Here is a 21,486-nt window from a genome sequence, read left to right on the forward strand (position 1 = left end):
ACGAAAAACCAGAAATGAAGCTCCCAGCTTCAGCTTCAGCCTCAGCTTCAGTCTCAGCTTCGTGTTGTCGTTGTCGTTGTAAAAATGTTTGCTTGCACGCTTTCCAATGGTTGCCGCCGATCCAAAGTGTTGTTGTTGTTGTTGTTGTTGTTGTTGTTGTATCTGTTGGTGCTGCCGCTGCTGCTGCTGCTGCTGTAGCTGGTCGTGCTTTGCGGTCGTTGCCCCGCTGTGACGTCACCGGTTCAATGGCAAAATGTGACCCAGATTGTCTGAGCTGCACAACTAAGCTATGGGGCCCCCAGTCCCCCAGTATCTGTGTGCGTGTGTGCTGTGTATCTGTGTGCTGTCTGTGTTGGCCATGTCGCTCTTTGGCTCTTAAGAACAAAGAGCGGTCAAAGAGAATGTGCGCAAGGCATTGGTCGCTCTCTTAGCTGCTTCTAAGCTGAGCTTGCGATTGCTTCGGCTGTGCCGTGTACAATGTACAATGTACATGGGTATGTAATGCCCTATGTAATTTTTGGAACCGGCCCCAACTTTCTCCACAGCTGCCCCCCGCGCCCTTGCTGGCTCTTTCATCGAAATGGGGACACACGATTGCCCGGCGGCTGCGCTCCTTGGCTAACTTCTCACTCTTTTGTTGCCGTGTGTCCGTGGCTCTGTAATTACCGTCCACAGAGTTGGGAGTCCAAACCTCAGTCCGAACTCAAATTCAAAACGAATGCCGGCCCAGAGTCTCAGGCACCGGCAGAGAGAGAGGCCAGAGTCTCATGGGCACAGTGCCAGTGCCAGGCAGTGTTGCGTGTAATTTGTTATTTTATTTTATTGTTATTATTACCGCATGCGACGTGCACTTTATTTTCATTACCAGTTGGGGATTCTTTTCATGCATATGTAACTTTGTAGTGGTTGCAGCCTATGGGAGCCTATGGGAGAGAGCGCGACTAATGCCAGGCATCGGCATTGGAAAATGCTCTCATAGTTGCTCTGTTGTTGCTGTTGTTGCTGTGCTGCACGTGTGAATGTTGCAGTTGTCGGGAGTTTGGGCGGGGCAGGGGGTACATGCTTAGGCACCTACTACAAGTCTAATTGGAAATGCACAAATGGAAATTGATGGCTATAAATAAAACGATGATATGCCCAATTTGTTCTGAGTGGACTCTCCCTTGAACATGTTGTTCTATAATGAATTATCTAATATTAGTTGGAGTTCATCGATTAACTAAAGTGATGTAAGAACAGGGAATATGCTTATTTATCGCTCATCTCTCTCTCTTATACACTGCAAGAACGAAAGAAGATTGCCTTTATTCAAATTGTTTGTGTGGGGTTTTTTTGGTGCAGTTAAAATTCCCAATATTGTTGTTAACGTTTGTGCTTTAGACCCTGTTACATACACCAAGTTTCCCAGAACTTTAATCTGTACTATTTCCTCGCTCTCAAATGGACCTCGACCCATTCGGCGGGTACTTCCCCAGCCACTCCACTCCACTGCCCTGCCCTACCCTACCCGCTTAAAGTGTCAATTGCTGCTTATTATATCTCCAGCGACAAATCAGACGCAATCTGAGCAATTTTGTGCAATTCATTAAAACGATTTTGATTTGATATTGGTTCTGAGCAATTAATTGCGCTTTTAACGATTCCCGCTCCCTGTCTCGCCCACTCCAGGCCGTCCGTCTCGTACACAGGGAGAAACACAGAGAGACATGGTGAGCCGCTTGAATCGCTCTTTAAATACATTTTTAATATTCATGGCACACGGAAAAAGAGACAGAGCAAGATGCATCAGAGAGTGAGAGAGAGAGCAAAGATCCAAGAGCAACGCCGGCTAGGGCCATTAAGATAGTGAGCTCAGCTCTCCGGGCTGGGGCTGGGGGGGTACAGTTTCAGGCCTCACAAAAATTAACAATATTTATATAAACAAGTTATAAACAATGTTGGCCTAAACAGTGACAAACAGAAAGCGAGAGAGACAGAGAGAGAGAGAGAGAGAGATCCCCAAACCAGTTGGCGCTCAGTTCTGCTAAGCGCTCTCTCCACACACAGCACACACCGTTCTCCCCAGTCCGCCGGCTCGCTCCTCTGGCTCCTCCAGCTGCATTACATGAACGAGGGACGGATGCAGTGCATGAGAAGCCCGGCCCGGCACTTCCGCATTACTGAGGCCGACGTCGGCAGCGGCTCGACTCGGCTTGGCTTGGCTTGGCTTGCATTGTGTGTGCATTGCTCGCTCGCTCGATCTCTCTCTCTCTCTCTCTGTTGCTCTCGGATTGGCGCTCTTTTGGGGCTGGCTGGCAATCAGCTGTTTTTGTTTTGCTTGAACTTTTGCCGGTTTTTTAGTCGCTCTCTTGTTTCCCCTCCCGCTTCCGCACCCACTCCCTCTCGCTCGCTCCCTCTTATTGTTTGAACGGGGCTTGTTTGCTTTTTGTGGTTGGCAGTTTTTACACACATTAGCATGTCAGTCCGACCCTGCCCAATGTCAATCATTCCTTGGCCCTGCCGAAAGAAGCAGGCCAAAGCCGGAACGGAACGGCAGCGGCAACGGGTATTACAACGAGCTCGGGACAACACAGCTGTATTGGTACGTAATAACAAAGATACACTCCAAAATTCGCCCATAAAAAGTACACCGAACAAAGCTCAACAAAATCATCTAGTCTCCAGATATTTGTATGGATATTCCATTCACAACTTAGTACGCCTAATACAAGTTTAAGCCAAAATATATTAAATATTTTATCGTAAGGCCTTAGTTGCTATAAGTTACTTTAAGTTACACTCAATTTTTAATTGCGTGCTAACTACGTAATAATAATTATAATTATAATAATAATTATGATATTCTAGACTTTTTTACCACCTACAAATATATACATTTAATTTATTATTGAGCATTGAGTAATTTTAAAATTTATTATTGTCCCTGCTTATTTTTTCATAAATTTTGCATTACTTCTATAATTTTATAGCTTGACAGATAAGACAAAATAAAGTATTTTTGTATCATTAAATCATAATATCAAATTCCGGGACCGTAATCATTAAACGTTATATTTTAAAAATTACATGGTAATGATTATATATGAATTTTTTACGCTTTTCTTCAAAAATAATCATTGTTTTTGAGTAATTTAATAAACTTTACACATAATCATTATTTTTGATAAAAAAAAACTTAAAAATAATGATTATAAATGTGATTTTTTTATTGAACAAAAAAATAATAATCATTGTTTAAGGTCCCTGATCAAATTTATTTCCAGTGTATAAAAATTGTGCACGCACACGTACACACATATGTGTGTACCTGTAGAAACGAAACGAAACGCACCGCACTCTCACATGCTAGGTTCGAGCTTGGTCTTAACTTGGTTACAGCATTTGGGGATAGCCGTAGCCATAGCCTGCCCCGGGAGTTCTGGCTCTTACTTACACACTTTGTATGCTGCATATGTATGGAGGAGGAGCACACCACACCACACACCTACAGAGGCATATTTGGTTTTTTGGGAGGTGAATGGCCGCAACTGTCGTTGCCACTTTGGTAACACCGTGGCAGCGGCAGCAGCGGCAGACCAAAAGCCACAACGTCGTCATCATCATTTGGAGTCATGATCATCGTGCTCGACTGTGGGACTTTTGGCACACAAAAGGCTGGGAGGCAGGAGAATGGGGTGGGCATTGGAGGAGGAAATATAGCAGGAGGAGCTGAGCTGGAGTTGGAGTCAGAATCGGACTGGGAGCAAGAGGAGCTGGGCCCGAGTTGGAGGGCAGGTCAGGCAGAGAGCACTGCTTAATTTGCTTTGCATTTTGTTTGGCCAAACTCCAACAGCGCCGCTGATGACGCGGACTGTCTGCCTGACTGACGGACGTCTTCTGCTCTGCTGCTGCTGCTGCTGCTGGTTCTGCCGCCGCTTCTGCCTTTGGCCTGGAACGTAACTCACGCATTTTTATGGCCACACAAAAGTCTTTCTTGACGGTTTAGGGTTCTCTTTCTGCTCTTCCTCTTCCTCTTGGACGTCTTTTGTTGGCATTTTGTTTGATTTTGTTTGTGGGCTTTCTTCCCACACTCTGATTCCCACTCTGATCCTCGCAGTACGTACGACACGAACGAACGAATCGTTTGCCTGTAGAATACCATATGGGGGCAATCAATGATGTATCTCTCTCTCTCCTCTCTCTGCTTTCCATCTGCTGTAGCTAAGCAGCTTTTTTTGCGGGGCAGCCACAAACACACACAAAAAATTAGATCAAACTTTTTGGGCAGGGAGGCGTGATAAATGTGATTTGTGGGGGGCAAATTAAGTGGAGGCTTAACTAGATTGAAAAACTGCTAGAACAAGCAAATGATACATACGACTGACTACATCTAGGTGCAACATGAATGAGTTGAAACATACATATGTACATACATATGTATGTATGTAACTGGCTCTAGCTGGTCAGCGTGTAAAACTAATTTGGTTTTAATTTCTCCTTTCAACACATGTTCGCGTGTAATTTTGAGCCCGCCACGAGGTATTTGACCCTTTGGCTCACAGCTGATTTATGGGAATTTATACGTATTCGTACTATGTATACCTAGCCCCGTGTCTATGGCAGCGCCGTGGTCTGCTGCTGCTGCTGCCACAGCTTTGGCTTCTGCCACTGGATTCAGCTTCTGATTCTGCCTGGAGTTGAATGTACGTTTTGCGTGAAAGTTTGTATGCTGTGTGGTGATATGGGTATTGTGTTTTGTTTGTTGCTTTGTCGGCTCCAGAGCGGCACTGGGATAGGTAGATGGTTAGATGGTTAGAAGAAGCGCAGCTATAGGAAGAAAGCTAATTCATGACATGCTGACCATATTAATTTATCTTCTTTGCGCAAAAAAGCTCGTGCATGATTTGGCCATTACCACCAATGGAGTTTCCCCCCCAACCCCCGTTTCTTCTACGTATACAGCTCCAAACTCTTCATCAACTATCTCCGGGTGTCTCGTCCATAAGGTGGGTCTCGTCTCGTCTCTCGTCTTCGCTCTCGCAGTTCAGTCCCTCTAGCTTTCAGCTTTCCGTCCATTTTCTGTGTGGTTTGCCGTACAATGAACTCCGGTGCGTGAAATGTTTGAAGTTCTCTTGGATTTTCGGTAACGAGATCATTGACACTTTAACGCGGAATGCATTAAGTTTGTTACCATGGCGAACGATCGCCGGCCATGATTTCTTTCTTTTATTGGCATGATCGTGCACTCCTACTCCTAATGATAAAGAAGTTCAGTTCCGTAGAAAGATGGATAGTGCCGGTCAATGGAAGAAAGCTGGCAGATGGATGGATGGGGTATACTCGCATGTAGATGATGGATAGCTAGGAATTGGTATAGCCACAATTGGTATAGCGTTACACAGAAATATGGGGTTAGCAGAGCTCAAACATGTTTAGAAAGTCACAAATTAGAAAGGAAACTAATGAAAATAAAATGAATATTGAAAAATAAAAACCCCCAGCAACATTTTGATGTTTATAGAATAAAGAAAAAATAAGTAAATAATTTCTAGTAATTACATAAATATAAATATATACACACTTAAATATTTAATATATTCTGGGTAATATTTATTCAATAAATTAAATTTCTAATAATTACATAAATAAGTACATAGATATTTATATACGTAAATAAATATTTATTATATTCTGGCTAATATTTAATCAATAAATTTAATCTATTTTTTATCATATTCCTTATAAATGGATGTAAGTATATATATAGCTCATATCAATTATCTCTTACAATTGGAATCTGATCCATAAATATTCAGATCCAATTTTAAAGCGAAACCCAACCAAGAATTAGAACCAAAGCATGTGAAGAACATTTAAATGCGACACAAATTTGGATTTAAATAATTTTTACATTTCGAAGACATTTCTGAAAATTAGCATTAATATTCTGAGATAATGCAAATGATTATGGGGGGAGGTAAACAAAGGTTCAACGACATGTTATCAGAAGAGTGACAGGGACAGGGACAGGGAGAGCGAGAGCGAGAGAGAGTAAGGCAATTGCGAGACTGCGACTGAGATAAGCCATATCAGTGGACAGTGGACAGAGGAGAGAGAGGAGGGAATTGCCTGGCATTGAAATCGGTGCAGAAAATTCTTGACAAGAACACGCCATAATTACTCCATTATAATGGAGCGGCAACAACTGAACAACTGATTGAGAGGCCTCCGAGTGCTGCAAGTCAAGATAATGATTATGGTTTCAATTACCCAGCAACAGCTACAGAGAGGGAGAGAGAGGGTTATACAGGGAGGGAGAGAGAGAGAGGATCGCCCCACAACAAAAGAGTAAACAAACAAACATATGTATATTTATTTTTATTTTTTTTCAGTTGATTTTTCCTTTTCCTTCTGTGTTTTTTTTTTTCTTTTCTTTTTTCTTTTTTTGACTTTTTAGTGGTGTAAAATATGCGGAAATGCATTTCTATGGACTTACTTACACACAAGTCAAACACCACAAGTCATGCCAGCCGGCAAAACTTGCATGTGAACAGAGATCTCTTCTCTCTTTACCCACTCTGTATCTCACTCACTCTCTATCTCTCTCTCTCTTTCTCTGTCCCTGAGTGTGTGTGTTTTTGTGTGTGTGTGTGTATTGGCCCGAAGATGACGATATTAATGTGGCTCGAATGGTAATGATGATCATGATAATCATGTGAAAACCAAACCAAAGCGAGTCAAAGCATGCCCAAGCCAAAGCCAAAGCCTTCGCCTGAGCCAAAGCAATGGACCTGTTTGGGGCATAATAAGAACACAGAGCAATGCAGCTGCCTGCAGCAGCGGGTTGCAGCCACAGCCTCATCTTGGCAATGCAACCAAAATGGCAACAACAACAACAACAGCCAGCAGGATGCATCCAAAGAGGGAGGGCAGGGCAGGGCAGGCCAGGCAGACCGCTCTGATGTGGACGATCAACCTATAGCCCAAGTAAATTACGACAACGACGACTGCAAGTCAACCAGTCAAGTCAGTCAAGACAAGAGTCATCTCCCAGAGAGTCTGTAGAGTCTGTGGAGTCTGTGGAGCCGGCCGTGTGTGTTTGTGAGCTAAGAAAAGTTAAGAAAGAAAGCAAGTTGCTGGGCAAGAAGCAGCCTCCATTTCGCCTCGTTGTTAGGCTTTTTCTTTTTCCTTTGTTGTTGTATTTACAAACGGCCCAAGGTTCGTTGACCGTACAAATAGTGACCCACTAACATCCGCGAGTACGTTCACCCTTGTGACGTATTGCTCGCGTACCACCAAGATCGAAGAAGACGAAGCAGCCGCAGCAGCAGCAGCAGCAGCAGCAGCCGAATCCAAATCCGAAGCTCCGACTACGACAACGACAACGACAGCAACGAGGCCGAAACGAACCTGGCTCAAACCTTCTGGGCCACGACTTTGACTAAGACTCTTCGGACTTGGTGTGGTTCGAAGCGAACCGAAAGTTGCTTGTGCGCTTAAGAGCAACTGAAGCGAAGCTTAAGAGTAGAGCTGACGGCTCACCTCACTCTTTCTCCTCTCCCCCTGCGCTAAATGCGGAAATCCAATGTTGCAAGCTGCACAGTGCGAATGCGCCTTTGAGCGTCTGTTTGTGTTAATCCCATCGGTGCGGACATCTTCATCAGGCCAGATTAACAGCAAATTGGATGGCCCGAACTGCTAATCTCAACTGATTTTTCCTTGAACATTGAAAACTATCTGCTGCAGCAATCAATTATGATTATGATCTGCTGTATCTGGTCTGCTGCAGCCCTCCCCAGCCCTCTTATCTGCTCGACCACACCTCTTGCTGGCTGTCCCCGGAATCTGACCTTTGGCAGCCTTGACAATTGCCAACGCCGCCGCACCGCCACGCCGCCGCCTTGGGCTCAAGTTCAGGCCTCCTCCTCCTGCTGCTGCTGCCAGAGAGCAAACCTGAAATTGCCACATGCGGTGAAAGTAAAAATTCATAATTTTTTTTTCTCTCCTCCGTGTAGGTGTTGTTGTTGTTGTTGTTGCAAACATTTTGCCCAAAGAGGCCATAAAAATGGCCAACCAACAGCGCGCCGCAACAGCCTCGACAGCCTCGGCCTCAGCCTCAGCGTTGGTGGCAGCAACGCGAGGTGGCATGCAGTTTTCCAAGCCCCTTTTTACCACTTCATTAGCCGGGGCGAGCGGCTTTGAATTGGGTTTCGGTTTTTGGTTTTTGTTTCGGGTTTTCGGATATTTTTTTGGGCTCGATTCGGGGTTCGTGGTTCGGGGTGGGGGGGTTCGGGGTTCCTCGCCGCTATCTTGGCATTTCTTTTACTTTCGTTTGTAATTTTCCAAATAATTTTGCCACCAAGGTGTGGGCCAACAACAACACCTTTCCAACAGGCGGCAATGCCATGGCTGCTGGGTTGCAACTGAGACTGAGAGGCCGCGTTGATCATGAACATGACACAATATTATGGATTATGAGGCAACTCTGTTGCTTTTGTTGTTTGACTGCTGCTGCTGCTGCGGGTTGCCGTTTGCTTGTGTGGCAAAAGGAAAATTTTCGGTGTGGCAAAAAATAAAAAAAACATTTCAATTTCTATTTCACATTCGACTATCTCTGGGCCGTGGCTGGGGTTCATAATTTAGCGTTTATTTATGAGTTGTCAAGTTGTTTGGTTACGTGACGTGTCGGCGTGGCGGCCTTGTTGGATTGTTCAAGTTCAAGGCGGCATTTTGGCCGGCCGGCGCCTCTGGACGTTTAGATCAATTTGATATTTATGAGTTTATGCAGAAATCTGTCTGTTCCCAGGCAGGATTGGGCCACACACGCACCGGGGACCTGGTGGGTCCTGGCTATGTCATCAATGAATTGCAGAAGGAGGAGGAGTAGGAGTAGGAGACGGAGGCAGAGCAGAAAGATATTCAATATGATCCTGACAGCCTTGAACTTCAGTCTCGTCCATGGGGGCAGCAGACAGCTGCTGTGCTGCTGCTGTGCTGCTGCTGCTGCTACTGCTGTATGGCATCTTCCATCTGATTGGGCACATGGGAAGCGAAACATGGCTAAGCTTTGGCCAGTCCAGTCGAGTCCAGTACAAGCCAGGATCAAATAACTATTGGCAGCAGCTGCTTGCTTCCGATTCACACGCTCCCTCCCAGGCCCAGGCCCAGGCCGTGCCCAGCCGAGTGAGGCTGCCAAATTGGCTAACAATTTTCAAGTGGCTGCTGCTGCTGCTGCTGCAATCATTGGATTAATTTTAATATGTCCATGGCTATAATGGCTCGGACTCGGCTTCTTTCGACCTAGCCTCTGCATCTATGATTATGGGCTCACGGCATCGATTCCGAGTCGGACCTGGCCTGGAGTCCCAGTCCGAGTCCCAGTCCAAGTTGGAGTTGGAGTCGCCACAAACACATGTACATAAATGTAGCAACAACATTGGTTGCTCGGCTGCCTCGATGGCTGGTGTACTGCCTGGTTGCCACTGGAATTGCGACCTCTTTGGCGCTACCAGTGCTGCTGCTACCAGTGCTGCTGCTGCTGCCACTGCTGTTGTAGCTGGTTACGAAACCCCAAGAAAAACTTCCGCATTCATTTAAGATCATTTCTGTCGTTTGCTGCTCCAAGTGGTTGTTGCTGCTGCTGCTGCTGCTGCCGGTGCAAGAGTTGCAACAAGCATCAACAGCCCCCCCTCATTTGGTGTTGCTTGTCTGTTGTTTGCTATTATTAATGCCGCCGCCGCCACCACCACCACCACCGCCGTTGCCGTTGCCATTGCCTATGCCTGCCCCAACTCTTCTGCCACTGCTGTTTTCTTCATTTGTAGCTGCTGCGCTGTTTTCGCGAATTTATGGATCAGGCAACAACTGTGCACACGGCGCGACATGGAGCCAGTTGCTGTGGCAGTTGCGGCAGCCACTGCGTCGTCTGCCCCCCAAAGACAAGCGCCCAATTGACAAGGTGTTTTGGTGATTGTCTATACCGGATTGCGGGCCCAGTCGTTGCCTTGCCAGTCTCGTTGATGATGTTGCTGTTGATGTCATACTTGGGGGGCAGCTGACAAGTCAGCTGATGCGATGGGCTTTGCAGCAGATGAGAAGAGGGTTGTGGGGCACAATTTGAGTTCGATGTAAGGCAACTAAAAGTTGCAATGGAAAGGCATACAACGGAGATGGGATTAAAGTCTGGTATAACTTTCCTTAAATCAAAAAAAAAACTCCAAGAATAATAAATCCCATTTGGAGGCCAAACGATCTGTAACAAATCCCTACTAAGGATTAAAATTACGGATTACTTATTGGAATGTAAATACCCATTCCCATTCCCATTCCGATTCATCTATAACCTGCAAAGAGTACTTCAAACTCCACGCAACAAGCCATCTATTTGCAGTGTAAAACCAGCTCCAACAGAAAGCCTTAATAACGACAGCTTCTGTAGAGAGTACAACAGGTCCTGCCATAATCAGGTCATGCCTTGGCTCTCGTTCCCGTTAGTTGGCCTTTTTTCGATTTTTTTCAGTTTGGACTGTGCCGCCTTACCAATAAATTCACGCTAACGGGGCGAAACGGGTAAGAATACTCGAACAAAAAAAAGAGCAGAAGAAAAGCCTTACGTTCATCAATAATAAATACAGTTAGCCGGAGTCAGCGACAGCAACAGAGCCGAGTCCCGGCATGGCCAAATGCAACCAGTCCGCGTCCGCTGGTCGCTGTCTGCTGGCCGTGGCACTGTCAAATGTGGAGGCTTGTGTCAATAAATTACCTAGAAGCGCACCTAACCAAGAGCGGCCGACGAGCAGGCCGGAGTGGAGGACGTGGAGCCGAGAACAGAATGCGAGAGGAAGAAGGTGGCCAAGAAAGAGGCAACGGTACATTATGCAATCACAGCATGAATGAGACACTCTTGACCGAGTTTCCAAAGCCAGGCAATAACGGTACCACGACACATGCGACAGCTGACAAGTGGCCCCAACAAGGGGAAGGCAGCCACCAGAGACAGAGCTGCGCTACAGCCCAGAGTCCCAGCACCAGTCCCAGTCGCAGTCCCAGTCCCAAGCTCAAGCACGAGCGCAAAGAACGGCACACAGAGCAGAGTAGCGACTAACGGGTTCTAGGCTTTGGCCAAGAGAAAAAAAAAGAAGGAAAAGAAATAGGAGAGAAGAGGAGTACATTGAGGAGTGCAGGGCAGAGAAAGAGCTCGAGATGCAGGGCGCTAGCCAATTATGCAAACAATTCTGCAACAAAGTAAAATAATAATCACAAAATAGAGTAGAAGTAGAGTGGGGCTTTTGTTCTTAACATACGAGATCAAGAATGCCGATTAGTAGGTGGAAATTATGGGAATTATAGCCATTGAACATGCATTTCTTCCATCAAATTCCATCTTCTTCCTCCACTGCAGTGGAGTGCAAGCAGTGCACTGCTTGCTATAATAAATGGAAGGCAAGTCTAGTTAGCTTTTTGGCAATGTTACGCGTATGTATAGGTGCGATTTAGACAGATATATTTGTCTATAAATAAGCCTTAAAACTTATTCTGTGTTCCTGTGTATATAAACACACTGTTTTCTCCCCATTAATTGCGTCAAGCTCTCCTAAAAATGTACCCAAATTCCCTGTATTTTCCCATTTCATCTGTTCGAGTGTTTTCTTTCAGTTCTTCATACTGGCAATTTGCATTTATTTAAAAGTTACAAGTGATGCTGTTAGTGGACAGAGGGGGGTAATATTGTTGGATAGATCGATACGAATATATATGTTTGCATGTAAGTACGGGGCTTGGGTGGTAATATCAACTATGCAACTGGTAGCTAGCCTAACAGGTGAGTCTTCACCAGGGAGACAAGTGGAGCGGCAGTGGGCATGGCTGGGTATTCACCGGCACTGCCGGCAATATCAATGTGTGTATACTTGAGCGGCACCTTGGATTTGAGGCCGTGTTTATCGAGCCCGGAGGCCATAATCATAAATGCGGCGGGCACCTGGTGTCCGCGTGGCGTACGCACCGACGGGGCATTGTTGGCCTGCACCAGATCCTCTCCGATGACCTTGCCAGCATTAAAGGCAAAGTCGCTGGGACGCAGCACTGAGACCTCGAAGGGCTCGCCATAGGTCTGGCCAGCTGCCTGAAGCTTACGGGCGTGACCCGCCTCGTGGGCCACACTGTTGTCTATGGCGATCGACTGACCCTCGCCGGCCGAGATAAACGCGTGACCCGTCAGCGTGGCGATCGTGAAGAGATGCGGATCGGGCAGACTCTTCTCGACGGCCATCTCCTTCATGCGGCAGAGGGCATCCGTCATGCACATTCGTCCCTCGGCATCGGTGTTGCCAATGCGAACGAGCAGACCGGCCCGGGAGGTGATGATCTCATCGGCCACGTAGCACTCCTCTCCCACGGAGTTGCGGACCATGCACAGGGCGGCAACGACATGGACATCCTCCGGCTTTATCTCGTTAACCACCTTCATGAATCCAGCGACGGCAGCAGCGCCGCACTTGTCACGCGACATGCCAGCCATTACGCCGCCGGCCTTGATGTCGGCACCGCCAGTGTCATAGGTCACGCCCTTGCCAACCAGCATGAGCGTCTTGCGGGCAGGCTTGGGGGGCTTGTACTCCAGGAAGATGATGCGACCTCTGTGACGCTCCACCACATCGGCAGCCCGATTGACAGCTGCGAACAGGGGATAGTCCTTCAGCAGCGTATTCGAATCGCTGATCACATTCATGTTGAGCTTGTCAAACAGATTCTTGACGTACTTCTCCACCTGGCTGGGGGCCATCCTCTCTGGATCGCCACCACCGATGTCGCGGGCCACGTAGCGACCGGCTTCCAATATCAGAGCCTCGCGCAGAATATCGTCCGCCTTGGGATCATCAATCTGCACACTGAGAGTGGTCACACGGCCGTCCGTACCGGGTTGGGCCTCGCGTAAATGAATGGGCTGAGAGAGCAGAGGGAATAATCTTGTAGCGCCTGATCATGCATTGGAGTTGAATGATTCTTACAACATACAACTGCTCCAGGGCGCCGAGCACGGTGCACAGCTCTGCCTGGGGAAAGCGCTCCACCTTGGGCACAAACAGCAGCGGAGTGTTGAAGCCAGCCTGTGAGAAGATATCGTAGTAAATGATTACACTTGGATTTTAAGAACCACTTACCTTGAGGACCTTCTGCATGGACTTCTTGGCAGCCTCCTGATAGGAACGGACATCATCGTAGTCATTCAGATCTCCCACGGGTGCGTAGACCACAGGCTGTTCCACATTGGCAGCACGGAAGCAGGAGATGCTGCTGTCGAATGACTTGTCAAACGAGCGATGCTCCTCGAAGGTGGCCTTCAGTTCTGTTGGTAGGGCAGCCTGGTCAATCACACAAAGGCAATCGGTGCCACTTCCTTTCATCAGCTTATTCAGCCTCAGGGTGCATGGTACAAATCTGTGAGGACAAAGTGCGAAATGGAATTATCAGTACGAGTTATTATTATTATAAATTGAGAAATATTTCAATCGACATTCATTGAAATGCAATTTTATCACGCGCCAGTTGTTTATTGTTCAGCAATTGAGAGCCCCTTGACGGGGGAAATATGACTGTGCACGCCCATGGCTGTTATATTTTCATCGCTCTGCTTGGCGCTGAGATAATCTTAAGTTTTGAAGTGCAATAAAGTACATATTAAAGATAAGCTTTTGGAATGACCCCACTCATAAACAAGAAAAAGGGGAAGCTTTGTGGTGGAAGTTTTTAATACCCTTGCAGATAATGAATATTAATAAATGAATCTTATTGATTGGTAAATGTATGGATGATGTACTATAGATTTTTCTGTACATTCGAAGCACTTGGACTAAATATCCTAATACACAACTACATAATGGCCCAAATTACAAAAGATGTCGGATCATCACACACAGGTTGGAGCTTTTTAGACACCAAATAATCCACAAATAATTGTACTTACTTTTCGATGCCCATATTTGACTTTAACGGGAACACACACAACTGAATCAATCGGCAAGTGGGGCGTCACTGAGCGCCGGCAGCAACCAACAACAGTTGGGGAGTAACACAATGCAACGGGGTACTGGAACTGAAACTGGAAGTGGGATCCGGCTGCGGCTGCGGCTGCGGGTGCGGGAACGTATCTGAAACTGAGCGATAAGGCGCGTGTCAAACACTTCCACGATTGAGATAACTTTTTATAGAGCCGCCCCGACAAAAAACGATCCCTTGACGATGGAACAAACAATTGGCAATGCTGTGCTTGGGTGGCCGGCACGAAGCTTTTTATACTTTCATATGTGGAGGGACGGATGGGGATGAGTGTGTGCACGAGGGCACAAAGAAATTTGCACGAGCTATGAATAATGTTTTCAATGATCACAATGTAATACTAGAACTCGGATATATGTGTAAAGGCTACAACAATAAAAGCAGAGTCTACTCACGTCGGAAGTCGCTTGCCAGTTCAGTTTCTACTTGCCAGTCACGTTCACGGTTGGTGCAGATTTTTTTTGTGCGAAAAAATCAAGCTAAACCGGCATGGGAAAGCTTTCAAATACCGGGTGTCAGCTGTTAGCCGGCGTTGCCAGCCACATTGAATTTGAACAGGAGTGGAGTCTGCTTTTGGTAACAAAGTACAGTAACAGCACCTTTGTGACTGACTTGCAGGACTTGCCTATGGAAACACAACGTTTAACATTATAAATTCTACATTTATTCATTATTTATGTAGCCTTTTATGTCCTTAATCAACTGCGGGAACTGCTTGGCATCCAGTGCCAAAAGCTTTCTGTATGGCGTCATCACTGCATCGCCCTCCAGCCAGTTTCCGGCCATGCCGGAATCGCATTCGGAGGCCACAGACCACTCAAAGGAGAACTTGGCCCGCTCCGAGAGCAGCTCGTCTTCGGCATTGGTGTAATTGTCCTCGGCAGGCTGGCCTTTCTTGGCCTCCTTGCGATAGAACTTGACGAGGAGCAGCAATATTCCGAAATTGAATTTCATTTTTTTGGTCTTGGCAAAGTCAATTTCCATCTTCAGATTCTCGAACAGCGGCACGCAGATCTGTGCGGGTATGTTGATGAAGCGTTCGTTGATCAGGAAACCCAAATGGGGCGGTTCTTCGATGTCCAGCAGATTGCTCAGCTGCTCCAGAACTGGCTCCGGGGCATGAGACTTGGCGCGGTCAAGCAAATACGTGCGCAGCTGACTGACGCTTGGCTGGTCCTTCTTGGCCGACAGATTCAGCACGGAAGTGATGCCAAAGACAGTGCCCTCTTCCACCATGTCATCCGTTTCGCTCTCAATTTCGTCATCGTCGACCTGGCAGATTACACTGCCCACATTGTTTTGAGCTGGAAGAGAGCAATTAGAATCGACTAAGTAATGGACTGTGTGCCGGTCACTCTCACCTATAATCAAATCCGCCATCTGATTGCAGTTGATGTGGGCCCGCAGGAAGAGACGCTGCAACAGCTGAGAGATTCCCTGGGTATCGGGATCCACGGGTGTACGACCCTCGAAATCAATTTGCACCTCCTAAAAAATATATTGCACAGTAAATTAAAGGTTCATTTGATTTGTTTGGGTCCGGGACGCACCTCGTTGCCAGTGTAGGCGTCTGGATTTATTCCGTCTAAATCCTCGTCACTGGAGCTCGACTCGTCATCCTTTTCATCTACCTCCATCTTATTCAGATTCTTACGCTTGCTGGCCGACGACATTTTGCTCAAGTGTTTTTCAATAAAACAATTTACCCTTTTCTATGCTCTTGGTCAAACAGCTGTGTATACTCACACGTGTGTAGCGGCGTTGCCAATAATTTCTCGTTTGACATGCGCACAATAAACGGTTGATAGTAGTGTTGCCAATTTAGCTATTATATAGCTTGTTTTACCTGATATTGGTAGATAATTAGGTAATTAGCAGGCTATCATATATATTTTGTTATTTCTGGAAATTTAAGCAATAAATAAAAGCATTGTCGTTACGAAAAGTTGGCTATATTTTGCATGTTTGCCAAGAAAAACAGCTAGTTGGCAACACTTAAGTCTTACAATCTTATTTGTTTTACAAAATCTTATACTGGGGCTGCAAGGGCGTCTATTTGAATATGCTCGTGTAGTACTCCTCTTCCAGGTCGTACAGATCCATTGCCATTTCGTCCCTTAGCTTCATAAGTTTTTTGTCGCACTCGATCTGCGTTGATCGGAACAGTTGGGAGTTGTTTGTGATGGCCTCGTTCACCGAATGGAAGTCGTTCAGAATCAGATACTGCTTGAGATCGGCGACAAGCTTCATCAAGGACTCTCCGGCCCGCACCATATTGGAGGCGCGTATCTGCATTTCCAGGGCATCCTGCTCCGATTGCGTCGTTCGTGATATTTGACTGTGACTGTCCCTACGTGCCAGTTTCAGAGTCTCCTCGAAGTTCTCCAGCATGCTGCGGACATCCTCCTTGAGGCGCGCATTGTAAGATTTGAGGAGCGCCTCCTTCGACTGCGGCAGAATCGTAACACGAGATCCGCTGGCCATGATATTAGCTAAAACTTTTGTTTGTTTACAAAATGCAGCCGGCGCCGGCTTGTTTTTTTTGTCGATAGCATTTTTCGATTGCTCAAATCCTATGCTTTTATTTTGTTTTGACCTATTTTGTTTTAAGCTCATTTTATAAGCAATCCAACAAAGGGGTTCTGAAATCTAACCAATCTTGTAGAAAATTGATTCATGAATTGGATAAAATTATATGTTCAGTGCTGAGAGTCCAAGCTAGCTAGCAATATTAAACCGAATATCAAAATCAAGGAATACGATTTCCGATCAACAAAAAACAATGTTAGCCCATTGTCGACCAGGGAGGTATTTGAAAGTTCCACGAAAATTAAGAAACTAGAAGAATTTTGGTTAAATTTAGTTGAAAGATAATAATATTTTTTTTAAGTAAGGAGATCTACAAGGACCAGTATTATTTTCCACGGCTTAATTGAAGGATTTGCACTGTTTCAATATAGGGGGGCTTAGCGGATTAAGTTCGATCACTCAATCATGATGTATGGTATATCGGTATATATGTATGTTATCGACAAGTCCCACATGTGAAAGGAGAATTTCGCCAGTATTACTTATTTATATTGTTTATTGCCTAAAACAGTGCAGACTGAACCCCCAATCCAATGGCAGACACCAAGGAGACGGTTGTTGAGGGCGTCGAGGCGCTGACATTAAATGGCAAGGCCGACGCCGAGCCCGTGGAAACGGGCACCGATGCACAGGCCCAAGAAGGAGGAGCAGCAACAGCGGCGGCGGTTGAAGATGTGGTGGATCCGTGGAACGTGGCGAGCAGCAACGACACGGGTGTGGACTACGATAAGCTAATAAGTAAGTGCCATTGAATCATCCACTCAATACACTCGAATCTTGAGCTTCCTTAACGATATTGGTAACTGACACGTTGCAGAACGTTTTGGCTCCAGCAAAATCGATGATGAGCTTATCGCGCGGTTCGAGAAAATCACGGGGAAGCCAGCACACCATCTGATTAGGCGCGGCATGTTCTTCTCGCACCGCGACCTGCACACCATTCTCACGTTGAAAGAGCAGGGCAAGACCTTCTATTTGTACACGGGTCGCGGCCCCAGCTCGGGATCCCTGCACGTGGGCCACCTGATTCCCTTCATGATGACCAAGTGGCTGCAGGAGACATTCGATGTGCCGCTGGTCATCCAGCTGACGGACGACGAGAAGACCTTGTGGAAGGACCTGAAGGTGGAGGATGCCATCAAGCTGGCCCGAGAGAATGCCAAGGATATTGTGGCCATGGGCTTTGATGTCAACAAAACCTTTATATTCAACAATCTGGAGTTTATGGGGTACAAAAAAGCCCACAAAGCATGGTTGATTCCAGTTCGTTTACTAATCATTTATGTCCTCGCAGAAAGTGTCCTGCCATGTACCAGAACATCATTCGGATCCAAAAGTGCGTCACCTTTAACCAGGTGAAGGGTATCTTCGGCTTTGGTGACTCGGATATCATTGGCAAGATCGGCTTCCCCGCCGCCCAGGCAGCGCCTGCGATCTCCAGCACTTTCCCCTTCATCTTTGGCAACAAGAAGGTCCACTGCCTCATACCATGCGCCATCGATCAGGACCCCTACTTCCGCATGACGCGTGACGTGGCGCCACGCCTGGGCTTCCCCAAGTGTGCGCTCATCCACTCCACCTTCTTTCCGGCCCTGCAGGGAGCCAAGACGAAGATGTCGGCCAGCGACCAGAACTCTGCTGTGTTCCTGACCGACACGCCCAAGCAGATCAAGAACAAGATCAACAAGTATGCCTTTTCCGGTGGACGCACAACGGTGGAGGAGCACCGACAACTGGGCGGCGTGCCAGATATAGATGTGTCCTACCAGCTTCTAAAGTTCTTCCTCGAGGACGATGCCAAGCTGGAGGAGGTGCGCGTGGCCTACAGGAAGGGCGAGATGCTGACGGGAGAGATTAAGAAGCTGGCCGTGGAGGTGAGTAGCGACTCGAATGTTGATATAACCTTTGGCTAATGTTCCACTCCGTAGACCCTCACACCCATTGTGGAGCAGCATCAGGCGGCGCGCAAGCTGATCACCGAGGAGGTGCTGGACAAATACTTTGAGCTGCGGCCCCTACAATTTGGTAGCTAGAAACTTCCCAAGAGTTTAGTTGACGCTCGCGACGGTCTGGTGCTTGGCTTGTCACAAATTAGTTAACATGGAACCTGAGCAGCGCGCTCGCTGTCGGCCGATCCTATCCGAACCGACCCGATCCCCCCACTCCTATGTACATAATTGCAATGAATTGATCTATGCCACGGCTCCGAGCTCGTGTTGCCCACTTAATATTGTACACTCGCCTATTTATTTCAACTTTTTTACACACTGCAGCAAACAATAAACTTCAGTAAGCTTCGAATTACGAATGTAACCCACTTTCGGGGGCGGTTTAAGCCTTGCTGGCCACTCGACACCGCCAGACAGATGCGATTCTCGCTAGTAATTAGGAGAACTGGACGCATATTTATTTCCGATTCCCGGCAACACTCTCTCTCTCGCTGGCAATGCAGCTAAAATAACTTTCGGCTGTGCAAAAATGTAAGTAATTTCTTGTTTGTGTGGAGTGTGTGTGGATGGTCGAGAGGTAATACGAGATCTGGCTAATGAATTGGGTTTCTCGGTAGCAACGCGTACAGTGGTCGCTCCAGTGAAGGGCAATAGAATACAGGGAACACAGAGAAATCTACACATGCCCAAAATCATAGACCCATTGCTCATGGAAGATCTGTAGAATATATTTCGTATATCAAATGTGTCATAGATGAGATTGCGCACAAGGTCATTGGCTTGGGCTTCACTGTAATTTTATGGATTAGTTTGAAATTGGCTATTGGAAGAACATTTGAGATCAGCCCAGCCAAAACTAGGGGATATACATATATAGAGGTGTATATTAATGCCTCTGGCTATGGATATGGGATATGCGATATGGATATGTATTTTTTTCAATTAAGTCAAAACACTTGTGTTTACATGCGACGAAAATACAAATACACGGGGGAGTATACCTATAGCCACATACCTGTGGGAGGGGTAGGGGGAGGAGTCGGTGTTCGTACGGGGAGTATATAGCGATCAAAGAAAAACTCAAACTGAAGTTGTGGCGACGATCCAAGCCACACAGACGACAAACGCAACTTCAGCTTGGCACACGCGCCTCGGCATCGATCGCTCTTCCCCTGGTCACAATAGCAAGGAAATTAAGCGGCTTTGTTGGACCTACCCCCCCACCCCCGCCAGCAGGTATACGATCGGACAACGATCCTCGACGACAAGTTGCACTCGACGACTGGCCATTGTCTTGCGATCGATCGATATTGACACACGTACAAAAGAGCTCTTCATCATCTAAGTCGATGATGCTGGGTGCTGCTGTAAGGGCCGTGACCACTGGATCGCAGGATGAATAGTCACACGTCTCGGATGCAGTCGGGCCTCGATGGTGAGGCATTCATCACGGAAAACTAGATTCCCCCGCGTCAACTGGAAAACTTCTAATGCACTAAAAATAGTGTCCGCCGTCAGGTAAGCCTACTGCACCGCGCCACCGAGCTGTCGAGCGTCACAAGCGACAGCCAACCAGAGGAAAGAAATTCCAGAGCCAGCGCCAGAGCGATTGCGTTCATTGCCGCCAGCGGACGTCGAAATCGGCTTAGGCGATGACTGATCAACTGCTGAGTGCAGCCTCCGGCCAGCCACCGCCACCTGCCCTGGTGGCTTTACCCGTCTCAACGCCCGGGTCCTACCTCAACGGCGCATCGGAGGGTGGGGATGTCGAGCCAGTGGAGCAGCCGGTGCTGCTGGAGCTCGGAGCCCCACAGTCGGGCCACATCCACATACCCGTCAGCCTCAATTACACGCTGTCCTCCGATGGAGGCGGAATGCTGGGCTATGCCGCGCAGCAGCCGCCGCATGGCTGCCTCAGCTATACGCCCACCCTGATGAGCAGCTACGAGAAGGACGCCTCCAGCATGGGCATGATGCAGTCCACGATGGCTCACGCTCATCCGCCCTACAGCATCATTCCGCAGCCGGTGTCGATGTGGCACGCCGGCCAGCTACCCGCCCCTCTAGCCAGCCATATGGAGAGCAAGCCCAGCGAGCTGGTTCCTCCGCCCATGTACATGGCCTACGGTGGCGGCAGCATAGCCAGCAGCACCGAGGTGGAGATCTCAAAGGAGCACAATCCCGCCTGGCGGGAGAAGGCTCTGCAGATGGAGAAGGACTACAGGCGCACGGCCTGCGACCGGGAGCGCACCAGGATGCGCGACATGAACAGGGCCTTCGATCTGCTGCGCTCCAAGCTGCCTATCTCCAAGCCCAATGGCAAAAAGTACTCCAAAATCGAGAGCCTAAGGTGAGTACCGATTCGTTTCGATCGAGCAGGAATCAATATTAATTGTGAATACACCCCTCCGCAAAGGATTGCCATCAACTACATCAATCACCTGCAAGCCATGCTGCGCGACAATTCGACATCGCAAAATGAAGGTGTCTGTTGCACCTGGAGCGGTGGCAGCAGTTCGCCGTACGATCACGGCCACGACCACTGGGGGGCGTAACCCAAAAATGAATCGAATGTGAAAAGTTTGCCAAAGAACCAAGTCTGGACCAGTGTCGCCAGCTTTACCACATCGAAATTGTCTGTTAAATTGTTAAGTTCTGGCAGCGACAAATCGATTTTAATAGGTGGGGTAGACGTATCTTCCTTATTAGGGTAATACATATCTATAATAAATAAAAGTTATTACCATTCAAAGTGTGCTTAATGCTGTAGTGTAAAATGTTCAAATTGCGCGCCATAAATGTCAAAAATCTGACATTTTGCATGCACTTGACATGACTTGTACATTTTCCAACTGGATGGCGCCATCTACATGTAGAAGTGGAAAGATTCCAATAAGAATCGCTTTCAAAT

General features: G+C 47.2%; 5 protein-coding genes across 6 annotated transcripts; 2 read left to right on the forward strand and 3 right to left on the reverse strand.

The window, feature by feature from the left end:
* Window positions 1-11,641: 11,641 nt before the first annotated feature.
* LOC111072978 (putative aminopeptidase W07G4.4) lies at window positions 11,642-14,517 on the reverse strand. 2 transcript variants are annotated; one of them, XM_022365077.2, is made up of 5 exons: window positions 14,433-14,517; window positions 13,946-14,135; window positions 13,143-13,419; window positions 12,990-13,088; window positions 11,642-12,925 (listed from the first exon to the last, which is right to left on the reverse strand). In XM_022365077.2, exons 2-5 carry the CDS (start codon window positions 13,957-13,959, stop codon window positions 11,789-11,791), a joined length of 1,527 nt encoding a protein of 508 aa, XP_022220769.2. In that variant the 5' UTR covers window positions 13,960-14,135; window positions 14,433-14,517; the 3' UTR covers window positions 11,642-11,788. The 2 variants fall into 2 exon arrangements, with proteins under 2 accessions (XP_022220769.2, XP_022220768.2); XM_022365076.2 differs by lacking the exon at window positions 14,433-14,517 and having other exon boundaries at window positions 13,946-14,366.
* A 167-nt stretch (window positions 14,518-14,684) lies between these two features.
* On the reverse strand, window positions 14,685-15,788 carry LOC111072980 (protein BCCIP homolog). Its single transcript, XM_022365078.2, has 3 exons — window positions 15,588-15,788; window positions 15,399-15,525; window positions 14,685-15,341 (listed from the first exon to the last, which is right to left on the reverse strand). Exons 1-3 carry the CDS (start codon window positions 15,708-15,710, stop codon window positions 14,701-14,703), a joined length of 891 nt encoding a protein of 296 aa, XP_022220770.1. The 5' UTR covers window positions 15,711-15,788; the 3' UTR covers window positions 14,685-14,700.
* Window positions 15,789-15,975: 187 nt separating this feature from the next.
* Window positions 15,976-16,594, reverse strand: LOC111072981 (mediator of RNA polymerase II transcription subunit 22). Its single transcript, XM_022365079.2, has one exon. It carries the CDS (start codon window positions 16,519-16,521, stop codon window positions 16,090-16,092), a length of 432 nt encoding a protein of 143 aa, XP_022220771.1. The 5' UTR covers window positions 16,522-16,594; the 3' UTR covers window positions 15,976-16,089.
* Window positions 16,595-17,061: 467 nt separating this feature from the next.
* On the forward strand, window positions 17,062-18,930 carry LOC111072950 (tryptophan--tRNA ligase, cytoplasmic). Its single transcript, XM_022365037.2, has 4 exons — window positions 17,062-17,364; window positions 17,444-17,855; window positions 17,921-18,500; window positions 18,555-18,930. Exons 1-4 carry the CDS (start codon window positions 17,160-17,162, stop codon window positions 18,657-18,659), a joined length of 1,302 nt encoding a protein of 433 aa, XP_022220729.1. The 5' UTR covers window positions 17,062-17,159; the 3' UTR covers window positions 18,660-18,930.
* A 748-nt stretch (window positions 18,931-19,678) lies between these two features.
* Window positions 19,679-21,308, forward strand: LOC111072997 (protein Fer3). The gene is made up of 2 exons (XM_022365103.2): window positions 19,679-20,925; window positions 20,992-21,308. Exons 1-2 carry the CDS (start codon window positions 20,228-20,230, stop codon window positions 21,128-21,130), a joined length of 837 nt encoding a protein of 278 aa, XP_022220795.1. The 5' UTR covers window positions 19,679-20,227; the 3' UTR covers window positions 21,131-21,308.
* The last annotated feature ends 178 nt before the right edge of the window (window positions 21,309-21,486 follow it).

The sequence above is a fragment of the Drosophila obscura genome, unplaced genomic scaffold, assembly GCF_018151105.1.
Source record: "Drosophila obscura isolate BZ-5 IFL unplaced genomic scaffold, ASM1815110v1 contig_192, whole genome shotgun sequence".
In the NCBI taxonomy this organism is placed as follows: Eukaryota; Metazoa; Arthropoda; class Insecta; order Diptera; family Drosophilidae; genus Drosophila; species Drosophila obscura.

What these genes read in the sequence shown, in the direction of transcription:
- LOC111072978 (XM_022365077.2), bottom strand. An exon ending in CCATGCAGAAGGTCCTCAAG is followed by an intron (nt 13,089 to 13,142) that starts GTAAGTGGTTCT and finishes ATCTTCTCACAG; the next exon opens with GCTGGCTTCAACACTCCGCT. An exon ending in CCCTGGAGCAGTTGTATGTT is followed by an intron (nt 12,926 to 12,989) that starts GTAAGAATCATT and finishes CTGCTCTCTCAG; the next exon opens with CCCATTCATTTACGCGAGGC.
- LOC111072980 (XM_022365078.2), bottom strand. Translation starts at nt 15,710, where the DNA reads ATGTCGTCGGCCAGCAAGCGTAAGAATCTGAATAAGATGGAGGTAGAT. An exon ending in ACGCCTACACTGGCAACGAG is followed by an intron (nt 15,526 to 15,587) that starts GTGCGTCCCGGA and finishes TATATTTTTTAG; the next exon opens with GAGGTGCAAATTGATTTCGA. An exon ending in GATGGCGGATTTGATTATAG is followed by an intron (nt 15,342 to 15,398) that starts GTGAGAGTGACC and finishes GCTCTCTTCCAG; the next exon opens with CTCAAAACAATGTGGGCAGT.
- LOC111072981 (XM_022365079.2), bottom strand. Translation starts at nt 16,521, where the DNA reads ATGGCCAGCGGATCTCGTGTTACGATTCTGCCGCAGTCGAAGGAGGCG.
- LOC111072950 (XM_022365037.2), top strand. Translation starts at nt 17,160, where the DNA reads ATGGCAGACACCAAGGAGACGGTTGTTGAGGGCGTCGAGGCGCTGACA. An exon ending in AACAATCTGGAGTTTATGGG is followed by an intron (nt 17,856 to 17,920) that starts GTACAAAAAAGC and finishes ATGTCCTCGCAG; the next exon opens with AAAGTGTCCTGCCATGTACC. An exon ending in TTAAGAAGCTGGCCGTGGAG is followed by an intron (nt 18,501 to 18,554) that starts GTGAGTAGCGAC and finishes TCCACTCCGTAG; the next exon opens with ACCCTCACACCCATTGTGGA.
- LOC111072997 (XM_022365103.2), top strand. Translation starts at nt 20,228, where the DNA reads ATGACTGATCAACTGCTGAGTGCAGCCTCCGGCCAGCCACCGCCACCT. An exon ending in TCCAAAATCGAGAGCCTAAG is followed by an intron (nt 20,926 to 20,991) that starts GTGAGTACCGAT and finishes CCCTCCGCAAAG; the next exon opens with GATTGCCATCAACTACATCA.